Source organism: Nelumbo nucifera, chromosome 7 (genome assembly GCF_055504915.1).
Source record: "Nelumbo nucifera cultivar China Antique chromosome 7, China Antique-T2T, whole genome shotgun sequence".
Lineage (NCBI taxonomy): Eukaryota > Viridiplantae > Streptophyta > Magnoliopsida > Proteales > Nelumbonaceae > Nelumbo > Nelumbo nucifera.
The window spans coordinates 3,491,112-3,516,363 of NC_142655.1; the positions used below are offsets into that span (position 1 = coordinate 3,491,112).

The 25,252-nt window shown below is 36.8% G+C and overlaps 1 protein-coding gene across 1 annotated transcript; it reads left to right on the forward strand.

The window, feature by feature from the left end:
- Positions 1 to 3,219: 3,219 nt before the first annotated feature.
- LOC104597534 (rho GTPase-activating gacO-like protein) lies at positions 3,220 to 5,073 on the forward strand. The gene is made up of 2 exons (XM_010259129.2): positions 3,220 to 3,361; positions 4,242 to 5,073. Exon 2 carries the CDS (start codon positions 4,291 to 4,293, stop codon positions 4,702 to 4,704), a length of 414 nt encoding a protein of 137 aa, XP_010257431.1. The 5' UTR covers positions 3,220 to 3,361; positions 4,242 to 4,290; the 3' UTR covers positions 4,705 to 5,073.
- The last annotated feature ends 20,179 nt before the right edge of the window (positions 5,074 to 25,252 follow it).

Consider the following 25,252-nt stretch of genomic DNA (forward strand, 5'->3'; position numbering starts at 1 on the left):
ACTGTAAGTTATCATTAATTGATCTCTGAAGATTGTATAGAAGTTTCCTTTTGATTAGCTAGCAACACGTTGGAGATTATTTAATTCAAAAACTTTGGCGCTTAACCTTGAACTAACAGCGTCACCAACTAAAACCAAATCCCTCGATAAGCTATACCATTCAATTTGGTGCATGTTGAATATTGTTTGTGACATGATATTTATTTATTATTAAAATCAAGGTTCAAAATATCGATACGCCCAATATACTGAAAAGGGTGTATTGTCGGAAGGGGCATATTGGGGGTTTTGACCGCACACTTTTTTTCTCCTTTTTAGTTTTTATTTTTTATTTTTTCAAAACTGAACAAGGGTTGGTGTAAGGCCGGTGTACCCCCTGAATTGGGTCAAAACCCTAAAAGGCTTGACTTAATAACCTATAAATACGATATGTATCAGCCAATATGTTATTTGTGAAGATTTGATATTGATTAAAATGAATCCAAAAAATGTTAAACAAGGGAATAAAAAAAATTAGAATGTAGATTGGATAAATAGACAGACATCAAAGGGTTCACCCACAAATTCAGTATGGGTTTTAAGTTTTAACGCAGTAAAACCTTGAAGGATAAGGGGACATCAGTGAAAACGAGCTTGGAATGATTCTGCCAGAGCTGTTGAAAGCAATTTCTGTATAGGAAGCACTTCATGTCAGCAGTGAGTGACTAAGGTCCAGAAGTGGTACGGCTTGACCTAATCCGTATGGTTGGCATTACCCAATAAAATGTCTATGAATTGCTCTGTGTTTGTCATCAGTAGTCAGACCAGCTTATCCATTTGTGGCTTTGTCCGACAACCAAAATCAGTCCCAATTGTATGATCACAAGTCTTAACCACCTCACCAACTGAATCATTTCTGAGACCTGAAAGAAATAAATCACTTAGAAAAGAAAGGCTAGGCGGCTATACCCAATTGACTTTTGGGCCATGGGCCCTCATGGATCAGCCAATTGGTTGTTCTAGTATCAGCATTACCATTGATTTAGCTTATTAGTTGAATGGCTTATCTTAACTCCATGTTGTTACTTGGTTGATGGGGTTAATCTATTTTTGGGCTGGGCTCTCCAATAGCTCAGTTTTGATCTATAACTATGTCTTGTCATGTGGTTGATCCAGATTTTCCTTTTTTTTTTTTTAAGGTTATCTAAAACTCCCCCTCACTTTTGAGAATTGAGAATTCTCTTAAACTAACTCTCAGTTTTTGATACCTCCAATGACCTCCTCTGTCAGGCATCTGCCATTAATGGCGGGCTTTAACACCCCTTAACGCCATGAAACCTAAACTAATTGTCATCACACTTTAGATGTTCCCAATATACAATGGTAATGTCCTGTGAGTATGGATGTGAGAACAGTTTGTAGGTAGGAGATCCGAGCTCAGTTCTTCAATTATGTCCCTTCTCTCATTAACAGATGGAAACATATCAAAGATATTAAATTCTACTAACTTTCCTTCTCCCCGTCATATATTTCAACCTTCGTCGTTTTTGAGTTCTTAGTCAAAATTCTTCCAGCTTTATAGTCGTTTTTTTCTTTGTTTTCTTGTTTCATATAATGGTTTGGAGGCCACTCGGACTCTGGGGAATGCTGTTTCATATATGGATTAATTTGGTCAATTCTCGATCTTTTCTATCCACAAACTATTCCCAGATCCATACCCTCATGACATTCCATGTACTGGAACATTTTTCATGAATGATAAGAGATATTCTCAATGCACACATGTAGTGTTCTGTGACCAGAACAGTTTATATATAGGAGATTCAAAATTAGTTTGATCAATTTTTTTGGGTATTTGATGATACACATGATACTACTAATCCTTTCCTCAGAATCGATGATTAATGCAAGAATCGAATCCACATTTATACTGAAAAGAATCAGTTGACATACCACCAACTGGACCATCCCTCAATCCAGAAGTGAGAAGATAGCCGGGTCATCTGTCTTTTTATCATTAACGGTGTTATAACGGAAGTTGAGTTTTTTTAAACTGGGGTCTGTGTGGTGTGGAAGATGAGTTTTTTAAACTGGGGTCTGTGTGGAGGGATCAATTTTTGAGTCCTGGCTTCATTAAAAGCAGTACTTTTCTAACTAAGGCCGTCCTGGGGCTGGAAATTTCCTAGCTCGATCCAGATTTATGAAGAAACCCAAAATCAAAAAAAAAAAAAAAAGATCTAGATTTATCTGGGCCCATTGATGGAAAAATTTATGTTTCTTTACAAGTATGGTATTGTGGCTGGGTTATCCTTTCATTGCTATAATTAGTGCCAAAGCTAATTATATCAGGGAACAAAGAAAAGAATATATAAAAACAATGACTCAGTGGGCCAGCTCTAGATACAGCTCCGATTCGTTCAAGGGGCTCTGGAACCCTAGCGGCCCAATTAGACCCGGTTCATCATCATGTTAAACCCGGCCTGACATTGACAACCCTGAAACAGAAGGATTATCTCGTTTCAATTGGTTTGAATTCTGAAAAGAAAAATTAAATTAAAACCGTCGGTTTCCACTATTCAGCCGGGATATAAGGATTACATCTCTCACAAAATCAATTAAAATTAAATTATTTGATTAATTTCGCATAAAATAACCATAAGAAAAACAGGTGGGTTTAAATCCTATTGACAGAATGATAATGTTCACAGTTTACACTCAGCTAAGCTCTGAAACTCATATTTCCTTTATTGGTCAGTGGAAAATCACTAATTTTTCAAGGATGTTTTGGTAAAGTCATCCACTATAGCTGTTTTTTTTTTTTTTTTTTTTTTAAGAAAAAGTTATTTTAATTATTGTTAGACTGCTAATTAATTGGTAGAAAAGAGAGTCAATCGAATTCCAAAAGTCATCAATAAAAATTAAAGTCATGAATGGGTTTTAATTATTTTATATTGTTTTTATACGAAACTGAAGATGATTTATTTTAGCAATATTATTATTTTCTTACAGAGCAGATCAACAAATGTATCTTCACCTCTCTTTTTCTCTCCTGTTATCTTCTCTCGGTCTTTGCCATCTGGGTGACTGGATTCCTCTTAGAGCTCAGATGATGGTTGATTAACTTCTTCCAATTTGTAACTCCTTGCTGAGATTTCTGTTTATTGTATTGATTTCTGATCTGGGTTCGCACTCTTTTTGCTTCAAAATTGTAGTTTCCACTTTCCACCCATAATCCGTGCTTCTCCATTTCCACTGTAAAGAACATTATTGGGAACGGACCTCTCTGCTCTGGGTCTGTCGAAGTTTTTGTTCTCTTTCTTAAAACGGATTCAGAGAAATGGGTTTTATGCAGGAGATGCAGCAAACAGTATTTTCATATGAGGTTAGTTTCATTTTCTAGTTCTTATTCATTTGCTTCTCTTTTTATGATATTATACTGGGAGTCTTGTTATATATGTTCTTTTCCTGTTAGATGGGTTTTGGAATCTGGATTTCGATAGCTATTGTTTTGAGTCTGATGGCTAATTCAGTTCCTGCTTTATTTTTCCTGATGTGTTTCTCCCTCTGCTGAGTGTTGAAAGTTAACTTGACAAATTTTCCTTTGCATTAATTATCCCCAGTAAGGTGGTTTCCTTTTTCTGCTTCAGAATCAACCTTTTAATTTAATGGAATGGGCTGTTGGAAAGTTTTGTGTTGTTTGAAAAGATGATTATTTGAGTTTTGATTCTTAGACTTCTTCTCTTCGTCCGCTTCCAACTTCTCCTTCATTCTCATGTCTGAGTCTTGTTTTGGGATCCAAACCTCTTTTTCATGGAACGCTTTGCTCCATGCCCGTGTTATTCAATTCTACACTGAACTTGTCTTATTTCACGCCAAGATAATGTAAATTTGCTATCTTACTATTATATATTTGTTACAAAATGAAGCTTTTATTCGTTTCTCTTTCTTTTTTTTGTGTTTTTTTTTTCTTTTATTAAGTTTGTTTTTCTTAAGGTCATCCTAGTTGGTGTGCAGAGTGCAAACGATGATTCTTTAAGTAAGATTCTCAGTCCTGACTAATCTTTTTATTATTTTTTTTTCTTTCTTTTATTTCCTCATTTATTTTCTGATATACACATATTTTTTAAGTATTAATTTTGATAGAAAATTTTCATATCGACTTCTTCTTGTCTTCTAATCTCTGTAGTTTACTTCTTGTTGCAACTCATGCAGTTCTTTTATTTCAATTGTGCTTCACGATCCATTTCTTTTTTCCGCTGCAGAAATTATCTTTAACTGCTTGAGCTTTTCCATTTTGAGCACACTGGGATCATGGGTAGAGGAAGAGGAAAGGGAAAGAAATCGACTGTAGTTGCCAATCATGAGGATCCTGGAAGTGGTGGGGAAGAATCGCTTCCTGCATACAAGAGAAGGGGAAGACCTCAGAAGCCATTGAAAGATGAAATTGATGAAGAAGTTGAAAAGATAGAAGAGGAAGATGGGGAGAATACAAAACCGGCTGCCACATCCAAAGAGGTGAAAAGTCAAGCTGCAGCAGAGAATGGAAAGAAGAGGAAGAGGTACTCACAGGTAAAAGAGAAGACTGACTCAACCAAGGAGGAGAATGGTGTTGGAAACAGATTGAGCACTGACAACTCAATCAAATCAAATGGTTTTCGACAGAATGGAAACAGGCGTAAAAGCAAGCCTCGGCGAGCTGCTGAAGCTGGTGTTGAGTGTAAGTGAGATTTGGTTAGTGACGTTAGTCATTGCGATAGGTTTCTTCTTTTTTCCCTACTCCAGATAACTCTTGTATCTGGGAGTTAAGTATAGTTGGTGCATCTCTATTTCCTATTTTTCATTTGCTTTTTAGCCTTTTTTTTGTATTTTCTGATTTCCCTGTTCCTTGTTCTTGAATGATTTTATTTGGGAGATTCAGAACAGGCTACTGCCATGTAATCTTCCATAACACTACTACCATTGAGTCACTAGTTTTTTTTTTTTTTTCACTTAGTATTTTTTTTATGTGGCTTGCATAACTAGAAGCTTCCATGTCCTTCTGTTCACCTTATAAAATTTTCTGAAAAGGTCTAAAACAGGACTAGCTTGGTAGTATTATTGGCATGCACTTGTTCTGCTGTGCATCTTATGGTTGTGTCTGTGAATGCATTCTTTCTGAGATTTGCTTTGAAACATTTCAACTGTTTAATTCTTCTATCCTGCTCTGAACTTGGAAGGTTCAAGTCCAGCATACTGTGCTTATGAATACCATTTGTCTGGTTTTTCCTTAAAGATAGGAAAACCTGTTCTATTCACAACTACCATGGAAGTCATCCTGCTAAATGTGAGGCAATTCTCTGTGCAAATCTTGGAATCAGTGTGCTTCTAAAATGTTCATAAAGTTTGTGTCTGTATGTTAATATGTGTACCAAGTAAATCTTTATGGAAATGTTTTCCCAACCTAAAAACTTGATACCACACTTATTCTCAACAATTTTCTCTACAAACTCGGTCCTTTTTTTGTTTAACCTAAGTAGTTGTATTAATAAATAAGTATGGTATTCAGAATGAAATGAGGCCTAAGCCATGTATGCAAGGATTTTATTTGGTAATGGGTTAAAAGCATTTACAAACTATACATGTATATGTATAAACATTAAAAAAAATTAAAGGTAATTGTTATCAGGAACAATAACCTGAGAATTTTATTCAATTGATGAAGTAAACAGGAGAGAAAAACCCCTCCATAACTGTAACAAAGCTTCTTCTGAAGCTGAGGTCATCAATATGGCTACAGGGTTTATTAGGAGTTGGTTGTCTATACATACTGTGTTTAAAGATGACATGTCTGATAGTATTTTGTTGAGGATGGCTTTTTTTTGAGGTCCAACTTGTCAGATTTTTGTACAGATTAAAATAACTGTAATAAAATGGACCAATACAAACAATTAAAAGTAATTGGGCCCCATTAGCTTCCAAATTGAGTGGAGTTAAATCCTTTGAAGTCTTTCAAAGTGGTTGTCCACCACACCATTCACCTCTCTATTTTGCGTATTACTCCAATGTGGAGATTTTACTCTTAGAGATTTACATAGCACATTTCTTCCATTGACATTCCTTGGGATAACCCACTCCTCACTTAAGAGGGTTATAAAACTGAGTCCATACTCTTTCAGAATATGAACATTTTTTCTCCATCTCTCCCTCTAGATATGAAATGATCAATGGTGTCCATCATTGACATCTGCACAGTGAATGATATATTTGGATAATTGGATGCAACATTTCCCTCCCAAATCAAGGACATGCATCTCCTGCTGTCCACAAATTGCCTTCCTTGTCCTTGAATCTCCAGATCCACTTACATGAAACACCTTGTTATTTAATTTAAGTGGCATCAGCTCTATACCACCCTGCTCCTTTTGGACTGCATGCTTATGTTAATTCTAATCAACTAGGTGACACAAGTTGCTGCTCTCAGACTTGCACCCACATTCTCATGCTTGTCAGCCCAAGATTTTACACTGCACCAAGCAGGCCACTTATTAAATCCATAGTGCTTGGAAAAAGAACACCCCGAATCCAAGGTGGCCAAAAATCTGTGATTTGCTCCCAAGGCCAACCAGAATATGAACTGGCAGCATCATGAGCTTTCAATCTAAGTCTCTTGCGAAGTCTCAATTTTGAGGACTTTCCTTACTAATTACTATAAATACATCACTTTTTGATAAAATTAGTTCTTAGGTTTCTTATGTCCTTGAAGCAAGGGTACATCTCAGGAGAAAGTTTAATCATATCTCCACAAGGTGGCAGGTGAAGGATAATTGGACTTCCATACTGACTATTAATTAAGCAAAGCAAAATAAGGCATGACACTACCTTGTCTATGGGGCAAGCAATCCAAGAGTTACATAAATTCATTGATTTCTAAAATTCTTCTAACCAAATTAGAGAATATACAAGAAATGCAGAGCCAGATCTTGCTTCTCCATTTAAAGTCAACATATATATGAAGCATATGATTGATGAAATTCCTATTAATAGTCACAAGCCTTTTCCATGTCCATTTTGCATGTATATGCTGCACTTCTAACTTTTCATCCTGGAATTGATGCATTTGTTTACATTTATAACCCTGGTTGGGATATGCCTCCAGGCCTCCCTTCCTCAAAAGCAGTTTTAAAAGGAGAGATGTTCTTCTCTAACACCGGCTTTACACTATAAGAGAGGATATTAGTTACCATTTTGTACTTTATATATAGTTTCCTTTTGGATTGAAATTGGGTAATGGTGTTTTATATAGTTTACTTTTCTTAGGAAAAAGATTATATATGTGCTATACAGTGGCCTAATAGGTGTTAAGTCCTTTATGGCAATGTATCTTTTGCTTCTTCAGGATGTGAGCTATGATAAGGAAGCATCTGCACTCTTCCCAAAGGGATCTTCAGAATGAAATTCTCTAAGATCTTAATGAAATTTTTATTGATCATTTCCTGTCCCTTTTTATAAAACGACTTTGCTATTTATCTGATGTGAGAGCTGTTTCATTGTCCAGGTCTCCTAAGGTGATGATTTCCTCCAAGAATGGTCTTTCCCATCAACCCCATTACTTCAATCTTAAATATGAAATCAAACCTTTTAAAGGACCATAGCATTCTGGTAGAAAAATCTTATATTCTTGTCCCTTTTGTTCAACCACTTCAACTTGTTCTTTTTTGCCTTCAAAGCACCTTCTCCATGTCTTCTAAAGGGCAGCCCAGTGCAAAAGGCTCCTGCCAATGCGGGGTCTGGGAAAGGACAGATGTACGCAGCCTTACCCCTGCAGACACAGATAAGCTGTTTCCAAGAGTTGAACCCTGGTCACCCAGGTCGCAATGGAGCAACCCAACTGTTGCACCTTCTCCATGTCTTCTATCTCCTTGAATTCTTCCTTGGATTCTAGTGTCTGACTTCTCTTCTAATAGAGAGAAGACTATTGTTTGGTCTAGCTTTACAACAGATCCCAGGTATTTTCTTGTCAGAGATGCTAATCATACTTCCTTTGGTAGGATAATCAATGTATTCTTACCATTGCTTTTCACATGGGGGTGCTTTGGTAATTACACCACCTTACATAAAATGTTGAAAAGAAATAAAGAGAGCACAATCTCTAATTCTACTTGCAAGAGTAGGATTAGCATTCTTTTTTTCTTCTTAACACCTCCAAGCCGTTGAGCATGGCCTTTATTCCACCTTTCCAACTCAAGCTTCATGGCCTTGGGCAATGGGACTTGTTGAAGTTAATTCTCAACTCGATTAAACCTCATTCCTACTATATGGAATTGACTGCATCGATCCCATTCAGCCATTTCACTCTGTTCAGTATCATATCCATTGTTAAATTATGGGTCCTCAAATCATTTGTCACTATTTCAACTTACGTCCTTTTTGGCCTGCCTATAGCTCTTGTAGATCCTTCAACTTGCCACAGATCACTTCTCAATGGTGATGTAAATGGTCTTCTCTGCACATAACAAAACCATCTTAGTCTGTTTCCCCTCATTTTTTCATCTATGGGGGCTGCAATATTCTGACAAAAATGTTCATTTTTTATCCTACCCTTCCTAGTTTTCCCATTCATCCATCTCAATATTTGCATTTCTGCTACATCCATCTCAACTCTTTATTTTTTTTGAAGGTGAAGTCCTTTGTGGAGCAGGTCCTATTACAGTGTCAGTGAGTAACTATATTATAGTCTAATTCCTAAACACATAAATAAAGAAAGAGACTTCTTAGACAAAAAATAGAAGCACCCAGGTTCCTCAGATCTTTCTTGGCAACCAACCTAGAACACACGGTTGCTACTTCTCACCTTGTTACCTCCATTACGTCCACTCCCTGATTTTCAAATATTCTATTGTTTCTCTCACTCCAGTGCACCTAGCAGATTGCAGGTGGTACAATGCTACAAGTTACTCTTCCTTTTTCTTTAAGCTCCCTCACCTTCCAACCCTGGATAGTCTGCTGAAGGTTTTTGGGAAAACACCAGCCAAGGCCAATACCATTCAAGAAGTATCCTCACACCTTTTACACTGAAAGGGCAGTGGATAAATAGGCACTCCACCTCCAATTCCTTTTGCATAGAACACAATCATAGAAAAGTAATTCCACACCCCTTTTCAGTAGTTGTTGTCTGGAGAGGCATTTTCCCAGCATTGTTGCCCACACATGAAAGCCAATTTAGAGGGCTTTCAAGCTTTGAAATTATTTACTGGATGGAAACTTTGTTCACTTGATTTCAAGTTTTTGAGCTATGTTATTTCATTTGTAAACCAGTTCATATCAACTTAAACTTATTTGCCCCAGTGATAACAGAGCAATGGCTCTCAATAGTAATGTTGTATGGAGGTTTAGATGATTGTATTCTCTATGAATGTTGCATGGAAGACCCAATATTGTTTTGCCATTGCCTCACCTCCATTTTGATTACCCAAGTCATGAAAAGCTGTTAAACTTGCCAGTTCCTTTGATTTAACTTTCTTCTAGGCCTTGTCTCCAAATAATATATACTTTAGGGTAAGGACCAAATATGATGTAAATTTTCAGTAGACAATGTCAGTTTTCTTCTTGGTGTTGAAACTTGGAGAAATGTTTTACTAAATGAGATGAGAAACCAAATGCGATGTAGGGGAATAATTGGATAAACCTACAAAAGGAGCTGATGATATGCTGAACTATTCAGATCTGAGTTGTTGTTAGGTGTTTTCTGACCTTCATCCTAGTTTTGGTTTAGAATGTTAAATGATTGCATGCTATTACTTCGCTGGTTAGCCTCATATTGACATCATAGTGTATCATACTGTTGGGTCACTTGTATCATTATATTTGAAGTTTTGAACACCACTCAGGAACTTAAATGCATTCAGATGGTAGAAGACAAATGAATCATTTAGGCTCAGTTTGGGAAGAGTGCAAATAAAAATATGTGTAGTGCAATTCATGGAAGTATTAAAAAATGGTTACTTGCATCTCTTGCAAATGATTTTGTTCTGAGTACCTAATATGACCACTTTTGTTGTACCTAAAAAAATATAACAAGTTTTGTTACTTTGGGGGCTACAAGACACCTGAAAGAGCGAGCTATCATAGACAGCCCCTGGGTATGGATAAGACTAGGCTGTGGTTAGTTGCATTGAGAATGCCATTTTTATTGCCATCTTCGACAGAAAATTGAAGCAGGTTTGTGGGAATACTGTTTTTATGCTTGCTCTCGTAAATCATGGCTTGGTGTTGGAGCTGCACATTCATAAATCACTTAACTTAGTTGGACAGGGTCTGAGTTACAATGTGATAATCTTCCGCGTTTGTTTGAGGTGGAAACTCGAACCAGTGTAAAGTTTACATCTGTTTGTTTGAGGTGTTGGTTTACACTGTAAATCAGCGTAAAACTCCACTGTGCCCAAGTTTTACATCGACAATCGGTGGAAATTTATCATCGAGAAAATCGATGTAAAATTCCATTGTCTTCCCCACTGGTGTAAAACTCCCTCCTCAGATCTCCTCTAGTCATTGCAACGTTCAAACAATCACCAGTACTGTTCTTTGTCGGCAACGATGCAAGTAGTCTTCCATCATTTTTTCCGATCTGGAGGAGCAAATATGAGGAACAAATGCATCAGTCTCATATCTGCACCATTTTGTTCCCATTTGATGAATAAATCCGAGGAAGGGATCCATTGTTCTCATCAGTTTTTTATTTCTCACTATTTTTCTGCTCTGATAATGGTCCTGTTCATTGTCCTCAACATTCCAAAGCTCCAAACAACATCGGCGATTAGAGCTTCATTTTTTTTCTTGTTCTCCGATTCCCTTATCTTCCTCCTATTCTCTCCGCTTCCCCTTCCATCTTCCTTGTCACTAGTAGCCATTACTCATCGCCTTCTCCGACAAAAGCAGGGGAGTTGCAGTGGCGAGTCCCTCCTCTTCGTTCTCACTTGAATCCAGTAGAAAACCCCTGGGTTCCTTTTTTATTCCTTCATATATTTCCTACAACATCTCCCCATTTCTACCACTCTAGTCGTGGGTCGACCACCCTGAACTGCCTCATCTCTGCCTCATGGAACAGAGCTACCTGTACCTATGTTTTTTTATTAGTCTGAGACTTCAATGTGCACATAGGCTAGATAACAAAAGAATAGTTAAGTAACACTTGCCAAGTGATTTCAACGTTAAATTTTAAACAATCAAATATTAAATTTTAATGGACTGCCAAGTGACTTCAATGGCAGGCATTATTTATTAGTGGAGTTTTACGTCGATGGGATGTTATCCAAACACCTGCAGAAAGAAGTGATTGCTTTGACTTCGAGCCATGGAGATCTGCATTTGATGGAATCTGGCAATCTGTCACTTTGATAGGCTTATAGAGTGATAATGTAGCCCAGTCAGCGAGGGTGTGGACTGGAATTTACAAATTACAATGTGGTTGCATTTATAATTACCATTAGCTTTGGGCTTTGAGAATAGAAGTAGACCAGTTTATGGGCCGGATTTGGGCTTAGCTTTTTCAAAATTTTTGAGCCCAAGCTCAAAGCAGAGTAAAATGTTCATGGGCCGAGCCGGTGAAGAGATCTAAATGAAAGTCTAATGAAAAAGAAGAAAGAAATCTCGAATAATGTAAGCTACATTCTGATAATTTCAATTCTCCATCTCCCGGTGATAGTACCAGAATTGATGATGTCATCATTGGGAGATGTTCCTAATACACGGTAGGGATGTGCTGTGGGACGATGTGGGGCGCAGATGTGAACTCACTTTTGAAAGTAGAATTAAGAAGAGAGAAGGAAGGAGATGGAGAAAATAATGGAAAAAAAAAGGAGCCTGTTGGTGTGAGGAGAGAAAGTATTGATGCCGCTGCATTGGGCTGCAAATGGTACATGTTCATCCGAATTTGATCTGGTTAAGGGCGAAACGAAATCGATGGGTATATAATTAGATTGAATATTGATCCACCCCTGTCCGATTTAATCTGATTCGATTTGATTTAGATGCATACCATTACCACTCATGCTCTGGCCCTGGGCTTTGTTAATCAAAGTTGAAGTAGAAAGAGTCGTACAATTGGTTAAAAACATGGCAATGTATTGGTGCATACCGTACAATGTTTAGTTTAAGGTTATTAAAGTTTCCAAACATTAATGCGTATCGTACAATGCCCATTAGATTAGGCATGAGTTTATGTTTGTAAGCTTTCCATGGGTTATAAGTTCTGCTGAAATTTGGTTGATTATTGTACCGGCATCAACTATTTCAAAGAATGAGAGTAAACTTTCCATGGATCGAGTGAGCCTAAAAAATTTCTTGGCTTCAAGCATCAATTCCAGCATCAGCACATTTGTTTTCGTCTGTAAAGAATGAGAGTAAACCTCATACCACCCTAGAACATGCATGATTCTTTTGTAAGTGTATGCTATCGACCAAGGATAACATAACATACCCTTGATAATATGAAGAAGAACCTTATTATATCTTTTAACTTCCACTTGAAATATTCCATGATAAGTGTACTAAGAGTCTAAGAGAAGACCATCAAGCAGTGGAGTTCGCATCTCCGCCCCACTGCGCCTAGTCCCACACAATGTGCAATTGACACCTGTTTAGTCGCATGCGGTGGGGCGTTCCCATGTGCGGGGCTAACGGGATGGACGTTAACCCCACTCGTTAGCCCCAAAACGATCTCGAAATGTCAAAGTCCGAGCTTCTCCCATATTCCCACCCCCGAACCTCAAACCAGAATCTCTGACCCCCGTTCTAGCCTGAGCTCAGATTTCCGGCATCGGTGGTCGCTCCGGTGACCAGGTAAGCTCCAACCCTCATTTTTTGTGTGGGTGTTTGTTTTTTTTTCATTTCAAACCAGAGAAACCCTCTTTTGATGTTTTGTTTTTCATTTCAAACCAGAGACATTTTTTACCCTCTTCCACCTCCCTCTCCGGCACCAACAATCACTCTGACCACCGGTACTAGGTATGCTCCAACCCTCATTTTTTTTGTGTGGGTGTTTTTCATTTTAAGAAACCAGTGCTCTATGAAGAAAAAACTAAGCATACTTCAAGAAATCAGTGCTCAACCAAACATCAGTGCCAGATTGATTGCTAGTGCCAGAGAGGGAGGTGGAAGAGGGTAAAAAATGTCTCTGGTTTGAATGAAAAACAAAACATCAAAGGAGGGTTTCTCTGGTTTGAAATGAAAAAACCAAACACCTACACAAAAATGAGGGTTGGAGCTTACCTAGTGACCAGAGCGATCACCGGTGCTAGAGATGGGGGTGGAGATCCGAGCTCGGGCTAGAACAAGGGGCCAGAGACTCCGATTTGAGGTTCAGGGGGCGGGAATATGGGAGAAGCTCAAACTTTGCCCTTTCGAGATCGTTTTGGGGCTAACGGGTGGGGCTAACCTCCGTCCCGTTAGCCCCACCGCATGCGACTGGACAGGTGTCAATCGCACATTATGTGGGGCGAGGCACGATGGGGCGTAGATGCGAACTCCAAGCAGTTCTAGAAGTGGCATGGCCATAATACTTAGGCTCTGTTCATTTTTCGGTAAGTTATTTACCTAGGTAAATGCACTTACTTGGGTAAGTATTCCTAAGAAAGATTTACCCAGGTAAGTGCATTTACCCATGTGAATAAGGCAATGACCATTTTAGCTATAAAAATCCAATTTTAAAAGTGACATTTTTGTCCTATTCAAGTGTTGGCAACTTTCCGCCCAGGTGGGAAAGTTATTTACCCACTTATGAGATGGATATCATTTATTAAGTTAAGTGATACCTGAGAAAATAAACTTTCCCTAATCCTCACATTAATCTAAAAAAATAATATGAATTTCTTGGTCAATGAAAGTTTGGCCAAACCGCATTTATATCCCTAATTATCATCAATATTTAATTTGAAACCAAACCGCATAGGGAGTTTTCAAGAAATCCATCTAACCTTTCTTCTCCTAACTTCTTTAATTTGGATATTCAGGGTATGAAGAATAAGAGAATTGGCTTGACCAGATTTTGGGTTTTTCTGAGTAGCAAGTATATCACGGATCCAATACAACCACATAAAATGAAGTACCAAGTAACAATCTAAAATCTAGGCCATCAAAACAGCACCCTATGATCAATTAACTTCAATTAATCAATCATCCAAATAGTTAGACCATCAAAATTGTTTCTTGAGATTGCCAAATTAATCTTAACCATCCTACAAGGATTTCAATTAATTTCGCTATACAAGTAATATATGAAAATCTCTAAAAAAGTCTAGGCCATTTAAAATAACATGTCAAGTTAAACCTAAGGTTCCGTTTGCTTTGCAGGAATAGGGGTCTGGAATCGGAATCAGAATGGGCTATTCCAATTCCAACTGTTTGGTTGGGTGGAATCAGAATCCCGTTCTCATTCCTGCTGGAATGACATTCCCCCATTTGAGAGAATGATTATTCCCTGTACATCTCTTGGGAATGAAATTCCATTCCTGCTGATTTTAAATCCCATTCTCATTCTTGTCTGAACCAAACAGATTATAGGAATAGACCATTCCAATTCCGATTACGACTCTGACTACAAACCAAACGGACCCTAAGATTTGGATCATCAATAAGGTCTCTTTAAATATATTAATTGCAACTAGGGCTGTCAATAGGTTGGTCCAATCCAATGGACCTGAATTGATTGGGATGGTTTTGGTTCTAGGATTTGGTACCGACAGGTAAGTTCTGGTTCTTGATCTATTGTCCGATTATTATTGGTAAAGAACCAGTTCTACCCAATCCCAAATTAATTCAAACCCAACCTGAGTCATATATATATATATATGTATATATATTATATGTATAACATTTTTAGTAAATTTATTAAAATTGGATCAAACCTGATTGTTCCACGAACCAATTGTTCCAAGAACCATATAGGGTTTGATACGGTTCTAATTCCTTAATATTTCTTGTTGAATCGGTTCTGGTTCTACCCAAACCTGATCCAGACCTGATCTGTTGATAGTCCTAATTTCAACCATCTAATTGGTCTATCAAACTTTCATCTAATATTAGCTCATCCAAATGATGTAACCAAGATTTCATCTAATCTCAACCGTACAAATAATGCATAAAAATTTCTATTAAATCTAGGCCATGTAAGGCAACATGTCAAGTAAAACCTAAGATCTGAACCATCCAAAAGGCCTCCTAAAATCAGTCCATTCAAATGATGGAAGCAAATGATAGAGCAAATCAATCCAAAAGATCCAAGCCATTAAAGTAGTTTCATAATATTGGCAAATTAATCTCGACCATCCTACTAACATACCACTATTTTAACAAATCAAGGCTATCCAAATAATGTGCAAGATTAACCCAAAAATCCCAGCCATTAAAGTGATCTAATAGGGTAGTAGATTAATATCATCCAAGTGATGTACCAATATTTTAACCATAAGCTAGCATTTTCCAAAATTACATTGGACCCATTATTTACATAGACTTATTTTTTAGAAAATTTTTAATCAAATGACAAGATATTAGTACATGATTGGATGGTCATGATTAATTTAATTCATTACTTTCATGAGTTTTTTTTTTTTTTTTTCGGGTGGGCAAGAGGCCACTTTGTTAGTATAGATTCTTGGGTTAATTTATTAAAATGGCTCACATTGTTTTTTTTTTTTGGTATTTACATTGATTGAAATGTAAGTACATCATTTTGGATGGTTGAATTTGGTACATCAATTACGTGGCCTGAATTTGGTACAACACTTGAAGCACATTGATCGCTGGATTGATATTGGGACATCACATTGATGGACCATATCTTCAGTTTTATCTACAATTCCACCTCCATGCCTCAGATTACTTAGAACCTTTGTACATTCAGATCTTTGAATAGAATATCATGATTGGCTTTTTTTTAATAGTATCCATGGAAACAAGTAAAGCCATCCTAAAATCTGACAAGGCATATAGGCATATTTTGATGGAATGCTAGTAAGTTTTTCTTTTGTTTTTTTATTGAGGTGGGGCCGTGGGGGAGAGGAATCTGACACAATAAATTAGTTCAGGGAACTAAGTGATAGAATTTACCTTATTATTTTACTATTTTATCCATTAAAAGACAAAACAATAATTCATTCAGTTCTCCTGTTATGGAAAGGCCCACGAGACAGTAAACTTGTGGGAACCAAACAGGTCATTATTTTTAGAAAACAGATGAGAGTGATATATAGTAGATGTGGTGGTTATTTCTGTCTAGATGGATAATCTTTCTAAGGTTGGTTTGAAGCTCCAAGGAAAACAAAAAAGAAAAGAAACAAACCGAAATCTGTACTATCCAAAGTTAGAATGCTAGATAGATATCTTCGGATCTTGTTGCAGCCTTACTGCTTTGCCATTATTTATGTGAAAGGGAAAGACTGTTAATAGTGTTACCTTGGTGGGGACCTGTAAAAAAAATACCCATATGGATTATGAACAGAGAACAGATTAAAGCTCAAGGACAGACTGATGGGGTTGGTCAGCACAGTCAAATTTCCCTGTTCCACTTTTTTTTTTTTCTTTTGTTTTATCATCATCATCATCATCATCTTCTTCTTCTTCTTCTTCTTCTTCTTCTTCTTCTTCTGCTTCTGTTTCTGCTTCTGCTTCTTCTGCTTAATTGAGACCATAAGCAATGGAGACTGGAGAAATCGATCATTTGAGGAATCTGAACAATGGATTGGCCCACCACAAAGCGATGGAAGTTGTAGGGAATCTCTTGAACCACATGTTCATCAGGCTGGGTGAAGTGAAGTAAAGCCACGCCTAGCAAGCTGTGGCAGCTGAGCAAGATAGTGCCAACCACATTGGAGTCAGATTGGGTCAGTACTGGAGCTGGAGGACGAATTGTGTCAGCGGAGGAGCCATTAATCGTGTTTGGGGTCAATTTGGTCGGCTGATCTCAACGGAAGACACCTCCCTTTGTTCCAGCTTTTCTGATAATTTCCGTGGTTCCAGCTAGACTCCTCTAATTTGGATTTTTGGACTAGAGACTAGAGTAGGGGCAGCAACAGTTTCGAGTTACAACTTGTGCTTGGTTTTAAGTCTTTTGAACAGAATAAGCAAGTACAGAGTGCACAGGCCAAAATTTTAAACAAGGAAATATGTTCCCCACATTCATAAATTGACCTTCTCCACCTGACCAGTGACCAGAGAGCATCACCAAGCACCAAGTCACCAACCCTGTTTGTGCCAAGAGTGATCATGTGGCCAATCTACATCTTTCTCTAGACTGTTTCTGAAGTATTTGGATTGGCCATATTTACTTGCTTGTTCAGTTGGCACTGGCTTTAGGCCCAATACTAGTCCTAGTGAGTGGCTATTGGCTACATCTTTAGCCCTAGTAACAGAATTGTAGTGGTGTAATTTATGACTAAAGTCAGAGCACATGCCATGTTTGAGGCTTGTAGCTTGTGGGTGTTATCCTTTTTGTTACAACTTAGAATTACAATGGAGAGGGAAGAGTTACTTTTAATAAGATGAGCATCACGCAGGCCCTACTGCTCAGGCAATGACATAGCCTCATAGGTCACAGAGTTTAAAAATTAAATGCAGATGAAGAATCTCCCTTATTACTTAACAAACCAGGGCTCTGCTGAGCTCTGGCAGCTTCTTCAGAAATTATTTAAGGGGGTTGGGGGGTTTAAACTTCACAGTGTAGTTTTGTTGGTATGAGAGGAGTTTTGGGACAGAAAGGAACAGAACCAACTTGTTTTTTTTTCTTCTCTAAAATTTTCTTGTTTAAAGCCAGAATGCTTGTTACTTTGGTTAAGATGGTGATTTGAAGTCATAAAGAGGGAGTAATATACACTTGGGTTGCAAATTAAGAGATCTGGACTAGATGCAGATGAATCCATTCATCACATTTTATAAATGTACTACAGTGGGAGAACCCACAGCTGTCTGATGTGGCATGTGAAGATGCAGCAGCATCTACTCAGTTGGATTAATGGGGATTCTTTTTTCAAGGTGAGAACTTCAGCTAAACACTATTCTGCCAATGTCATATACTATTGTTCCATTCTCCCACCTAACTACATAGCCAGGAAGTTGCTTCCACCCTTCTTTTGGTTTGTTCTTGCCATCTTGTGATCACTCTTTTAGAAGCACAAAGATGTAATGAAACTTTTCCTCGGGAAAACTGTCACAGGAAGCCACATGACAAGGATACTTACAACTGATATTTGAGGGAACTGGTGACTTCCCTAATTGTGTTTGGTTCAGTAGGCTTGGAATTAGCATTTGGAAATTATGTTCCATTGAATTGTATTGGATGGAATTAGGTTGGAGTGTTGGATATATTTGAAAATTTTGCTAGTTTAATTGCATTTTGGTTTTCAATCATATAGCAGGCTGTTGGTAGGACATGAATGGGAGGGTCTTGAATGGACCCAAATGGATCCATGAGTGCATATCCAATTAGGAAGGTTCTTGCTGGTTTTGAGGGTTTTAGATCTGAATAGAACATGATGTGCTGGATCCACTTTGGAATATGGATCTTTAGTGATGACCTGAACCCCTTATCTATAGTGAGAGAGAGAGAGATCATTTACATTTTCTGATTTGAAATAATGAGGAAACTTTAGTGTCTAGACCACTCTATAAAGGGACCCACATTACTTAATTCCTTTTTCTAAGAGGGGACCTAACCACCTTACTGTTTGAATAATGAGTTCTGCTGTCTGAAGGCTAAGCTTTAATATATCTACTAGTTAATGATCATGTACTTAATTCAAAGCAACTTACTATACATAATTATTTTGTTTGGGACCCACTAACCAAGTACTGAGCCTTGAAGCATGTAGAAGTGGTTTGATTTTTTATCTAACAACATACTTTATCTAGAAGAATGGAACTCACATCAATGTAACATCTTGGAAGCCTTTATATAATTTGGATTTGACTTGTGATTAAGGGATATGGCCTAACTTATTTCTAATCTAAATTGGGAAACACCATGACTTTAGACCTAGAATGGGACCCGGCAGCGGCCACACCACCCTACTTTTATATTCTTATTTTGAATGAACATTTATTTAACCCCTTTTTCCTTGATGGAGACCTAACCATAGGTTGAAGGAGAAGCCCTCATCTAAGGACTTCGCTTCAATATTGTTAGATTACTTCAACAGTTTCAACCATTTACAGGAAATGGGCCTTTTTGATTTAACACCCCAGGTTGGATTCTAAAGCTGTGTGGGGAACTTGTTGTTTGTTTTTCTTATGTTATGTCTGGTTGTTTGTCTTGTGTCTTAATTTCTTCTGTTTAATGGAACTTGTTTGGTTTGACCATTTGACTTATTAAGATAAATTGTGAAAAAATAAAAACTAGAAAAATATAAAATGTTAATAGATTATCTTTTGAAGCTACTTTACATCGAAACAAACATAAAACAATAAATGTTAGAGGTTACAATACCTATTAAAGCATATATGTATTGGGGCAAAATAATTAAAGAAATTCCCACTAAAACATTTTTGACTAATTATGGGTAACCAACAAAAAAAAAACTGTTTTGGCTGCTCATTCCTTATTTCAATGGTCTTAGGGGTGTTCTACATTGTGGATGAGAAAATAATGTGTGGATTGATCCACACCACACACCCTATTGTAGGGACCAATTCGCACCACACCATTGTCCACAATTGTTCTGAACTATAGACAAAATTGTATGGATAGAAAACTATCCACACCCACATGGTGTTCTACAAGTGCATTGTAGACTAGTCCACACCACATCTGTTGATCGTGAATGAAAAGATCACAATTTAATCCAAAAATAATTTGGAATAATAATAGATAAAATAAAACACCAATACATAATTATTAATAAATATAAAATAAATATATTTTCCATTTATGTCAATTATTAGAAGATAAAATGTATATAATAGTGTAAAACCAATTTGATGAATAAAAATGGTGATAAAATAATTAAAAATGGTTCAATGTTTAGAAAAAAATCATTATAATATTATCTTCAACAATAAATAATTTAATTATAAATGAAAATATGCTAAAAGATTAACAAAAAAAAGGGTGGTTGGGTCGGTATAACACAAATGCATTACGCCAAATCCTTCCCACAAATTGTCTACACCATGATTTGGCCCATCCACAGTTGACGATAAATTGAGGTGTGACTTATCTCTGTACACACTAATTTGTGGGCAGGCATGGTCAGCACGAAACTAAACACCTTATTAACACGGTATCGAACACCCCCGAAAACTTTGTTCAGTTTGTTTTAATACATACATATGTACGTATTTGTGCATGGGAGTGTGACGCACACACGTGCATGCATTTATTTAAATTTAGGCCTGGGTATTCTCATATGTAAATCTTTTTTGTTGTGATTTTCAAAAAACAAAGGTCCTAGAATTGGTTTGGAAAATATGGTTTCTTAAAAAATGAATAAAACATTTTCTTGGTTATGTAGTACTTTTCTTGTTTCAAAAACTCAGACCAGAAGCATGTTCTTAAGTTCAAGTTTCAAAATCATATTTTTATCTGGTGCTTTGGCATCATGTTTTATAAAACATATATATAGATACTGATTCTGATCAAAGCTCACTTAAGACCCAAGCTCATATTTTTATCTGGATATTAGCTTACTTTTGTATTTTTATTTTGTTTATACTTAGGACCCAAGCTCACTTAAATGTGGTTTGGTATGGTCCATAGAAGCTTTAAATCAGCACTTGTAAGAGGGTATGGGAGATCAGATATTGGAGTGTTCATCTTAGCATTAGGAAGTGAAAACACATTTTTATTTTTCAAAATTTTTTTAAAAAAGAAAATTGGAAACAAGGTTAATTATTTTCTGAATCAAATTGAAAATGTTTTCACTTTGCTTTGAAAAGTACACATCCAATAACACATTTTTGTTATGTTGCTTTCTTTTTTGCTGATATGGTTTTTTCTGAAAAAAGTCATATTCTCATAGATAACATCCACATATTTGTCTGTGGAGATCATCATCAGAATATCTCCATATTCATGGAGCTAGCTCTCTTTGCTTATAAGTTATACCATAGAGCTAGAGATGCTATTTATATGGTATAGTAATAAGATCATCAAGAGATCTGATTCCAAATTATTTGCATTATTAATTCTTATTGTCTTTTTGATGCAAAGCATGGCTTTCATATTTTGTTTTGGCTATGTATTCAATTAGAACCTAAAAATGAAGAAATACATCTTAGGTTGCAGGTGTTAACAGTGAAAGCTCAACCATTGTAGAGGAGTCTCCAAGCAACATGCAAGGAGTGTTTTGAGTTCTGCCAAGGACCCTCCTAATTAGTAGAGGTGTTGGCCAATGATTTTCAAAATCAAAATCATTTAATTAATGGTTTTGTTTTTCAAAACAGCTGTCACATCAGCAAACACCCCACCCCCTTAATCGTTTTCAGAAACATTAATAGGGAGTGTTCAACAAAATGGTTTTGTTTTCGATTTGACTAAACTCTGTCGTATCCTAAAAGAACTGTCATAATTATTTTTATTTTCTTTCCAAAAGAATTTGTATAAAAGAAGACAATAAGATTTGACTTAAAAAGAAAATTACAGGATACAACCTTACTGTTTGGTAAGAAGTTTCCATGCATTTGCTTATCTTGAAGTTGAAATACATTGGTAAGCTTTTCGTAAAGAAAAGGCAAACAAGGAGAGAGGGAAAGGGAATGTACCCATCGAAGTTCTTCTGTACTCCTTTCTTCTTTTTTTTTTTTGTTTTTGGTAAAACTGTACTCCTTTCTTCTGATAGGTTGGTTTTGTTTTGAAGATGAATGGCTAACCAAAAAGAACATTTAGTGCCCACTTCATTATTCTCTCTCTCTCTCTCTCTCTCTCTTATCAATGGTTTAACTTTGTTACTCAGGAAGCTAACTAGCTAGTTCCTTCCACGAAGGGGGAGTTTTTTATGAGCTTCCTTCACTGTTTGTCTCACCCACCCTCATTCCATCCCTATGAAAAAATTCTCCATATATGGAAAGGAACTTAACTACCTTCTTCCCTCTATGAAATCCCAAATTGAGTTAAAAACAGGACTACCCTGGACATAGATATTAAGAGTGAACGAATTGTTTCTATTAAAAAGAAATGAAAGAAGACGATTACAATTAAAGTAGCACTCCAAAGAAGGCAACCCAGAAGCAACCCCCTTTAAAGCAATTTATTCTGGGCCCTGTAAAACACTCAAAACAGCCACGTTTCTCACATTTGAAGGGTTGTGACTAGTCTGGGGATAAACTGTGCCAAGAGTAAGCTTTCTGCTGTATAAATTTGGATGCTGAAGAAAAGGGTTTTCAACAAGCTCTGAAAATAACAACCAGAAAGCTTTCAAAAACAAATACATCAAATTCCCTTTCCAACTTGTTGTTAAGAAGTGCTCAAGAACTGGACTGAACCCATTTATGAAGAAAATAAGCAAAAAGGGACCAAGCCCCAACAGTTGAGTGAGGTCAATGCACAATGAATAGCTGTTAGCTTCTGAAAATATGTTTTGTTTTGTTTTGCCTTTATTGGACTGACCATTCAAGCTGTAATACCAATTCCAACTGCTGTCCTAATTAAGTAGCTTCAGTGCACCAAAGAAGGTCTGTTTAGTATATGCATATATAAAATTTTTTACATCCATTCCTTTCTCCTTTCATTTTCACCTTTCACTGACCTCTTTTCCCATCATTGCATTTGATAAATACTGGTGCAACCAACCCAACTGCATGTAATGGTCCGACCTACTTAGTAATAAGTTTGCCAAAAAGTTGGTTATGTTCTCATGGTGCCCACCTTGTGTATGGGACTTTTCAAGGTAGGACCCATCCAATGTTGGGTTTTGATCCTCCACATATTTAAGGCATGTTACAAAGGGCCCAGACCAAGCCTGAAGCATGACATCTGTGTGGTCTGAGCTGAGACCCAACTCACTGCCACCAAGATATTGCCATCTACTACTAGGAGACAAACAAAATCTTGGGTTTCTAATAAGTGAAAGATATTGTAGAAACAAACAACTGATGATGGTGGGTCCCTGACGTTGATTATTGGCCTTCTGTCACATGTTTGTATAGTTTCGTAATTCTGTGAAGTCTGGCTGTGCTGTGCCTCTTTAAAAGGAACCAATAATAGCGTATATGCCTTGTCTTCGTGTTTTTCTCCCTGAAACTAGATAGTGCTAACCTCTGGCTCTGGAAGTCATTTTCACTTATATGGACGGGTGTGAATTGGAGGTTGAATTGAAGCATTCTGATGAAAACTTAGAAAGCAAAAACTTTACAAGGGAACAGAAAAGAAAAAAAAAAGAAGGTAGTTGATCTCCCAGTGGACTTTTAGGGTTCTAACCGCCCTTATATTAAGCTTACATTGGTTAGTGTCTTCTTGTTTTACTGATGTTGACTAATACGATCGAAATTTCGATTCCTTGTAACTTAATGTATTTTTAACTCTGTTTTTTTTTTTTTTTTTGTCTTTGTCTTTATGGTGGAGAAAGGAAAGGAAGGGAGGGGAGGGCAGAGGCCATGTTTGAAAAAAATAAGTATTTATAGAAAAAGACTTGCAACCTAATGTGTTCATCCCCTCTACATTGTTTTTCAAGAGTACAATTCAAATAGAGATATAGATCAATTTGTGGACCCCATTGGGAATATACCCCAGACATAAATCATCCATTAAAGATCATTTGATAAGATGGGTATCTATATTTATTTTTTTCCCTTTTCAACTCTGCTTTTTGATTAAACCAGGCTCAAATTGGTTTTATATTATATACTCTGTGATTCAAAGGCTTTAAGTACCCTAATTCTCTCTGCTAGTTTGGTTGTTTATTAGAAAGTATTTTGGAATGCTTAATACATTGACAATCTCCCCTCCACCTGGACCTGGAGCCAGGATCAAGCAATACCATCCCACTTCCCAGTTTTAAATTTTGAACCTGATAAGGTTTAGTTGCACCAGGATCTGACCCGTTACCAAATCCCAAATTTCCAACCCTAGCTGTAAATCATCAACAAATTTTAAACAAAACAGCTACTTCAATATATTTTCTCTGTTTCATCATTTCCTGATCACTTGGAATCCTCCCCATTTGGACTGGATAATGCCACAAACTTTTGCAGACTAACAATATCCCCGTTTTTGGCATCCTTGGTAATTGATAATGCCACAATATCCAACCTGTACTTGATATTTGATGTGGTACTTGACGTGGATCCTTTGATTCAATCCATTCTTTTCAGGAAGACATAAGGATGTTGTGTGTCTATTAACACCATTTTTTTTAATATTGCAATCTTATTTCATATCATACTCGATGTGTGGATTGAAATTTGAGAATCTAAAAACGTGGGCCACCATCAGCTGATGGAACTACACATGGGTTATATACATTTGTACGTAATCCAAGAACCAGATGAACTTTCAGAGTCCAAGGCAGATTGTAATTAACAAGTAACAACTAGCTAGAAAGCAAAACAATAGGCCAATCCTTTTTATAGTTTTTTCTTCAAAAGGAAGAATGGAAGGTATCCTTTCAGCTTCTTTTCCAATTTCCAAATTATGGGTCTGGGGATTCATCAAGGCTTCTCTTTTGTGAGGGAATGATTTTAATTTTTAAGCAATGGAGTGGTCTCTGGTGGCATTTATGTCAAACACAATGTGGGCTAGATTCCAATCAGACAACAGAAACGTCACCCTTGATTCTTTATTGAACCAAAATTGCCAATTGATGGTCCACCAGTTGAGATCGGCCACTTACATGGATTTCAAGATGGGTCCAATTTATAATGATGGATCTCACAACAATTTTTTTTTTTTTTCAGAAAAAAAGAAGAAGAAAATGGATCAATAGGCCAAACCAAACCATCATAACTATAACTATATATATATATATATACACATTTGTGTCTAACTAAATATACATCTAATCATTTATATAATAAATACCAAAAAATTTATATATAATAGAAAACAAGAATATTCAAACCAGTGAACTAAAACCAGAGGTAGACCTAATTGCACCAAACGAAACTACCAATGTGTGCTTGGAAATGGCAAAAGGGACCCATGAAAGAAGGAAATACAGGACAGAATAAGGAAAATATATTTATTGCACATTAAAACCGAAGCTACTTCTAACAGCATCGCATCTAAAATCAAACTAACGAACTGCATTTGGAGCTCATTTCTTCCTTCTGGGTTTTCTCTTCCTCTCATACAAACGTAAAGAAAACAAGAGTT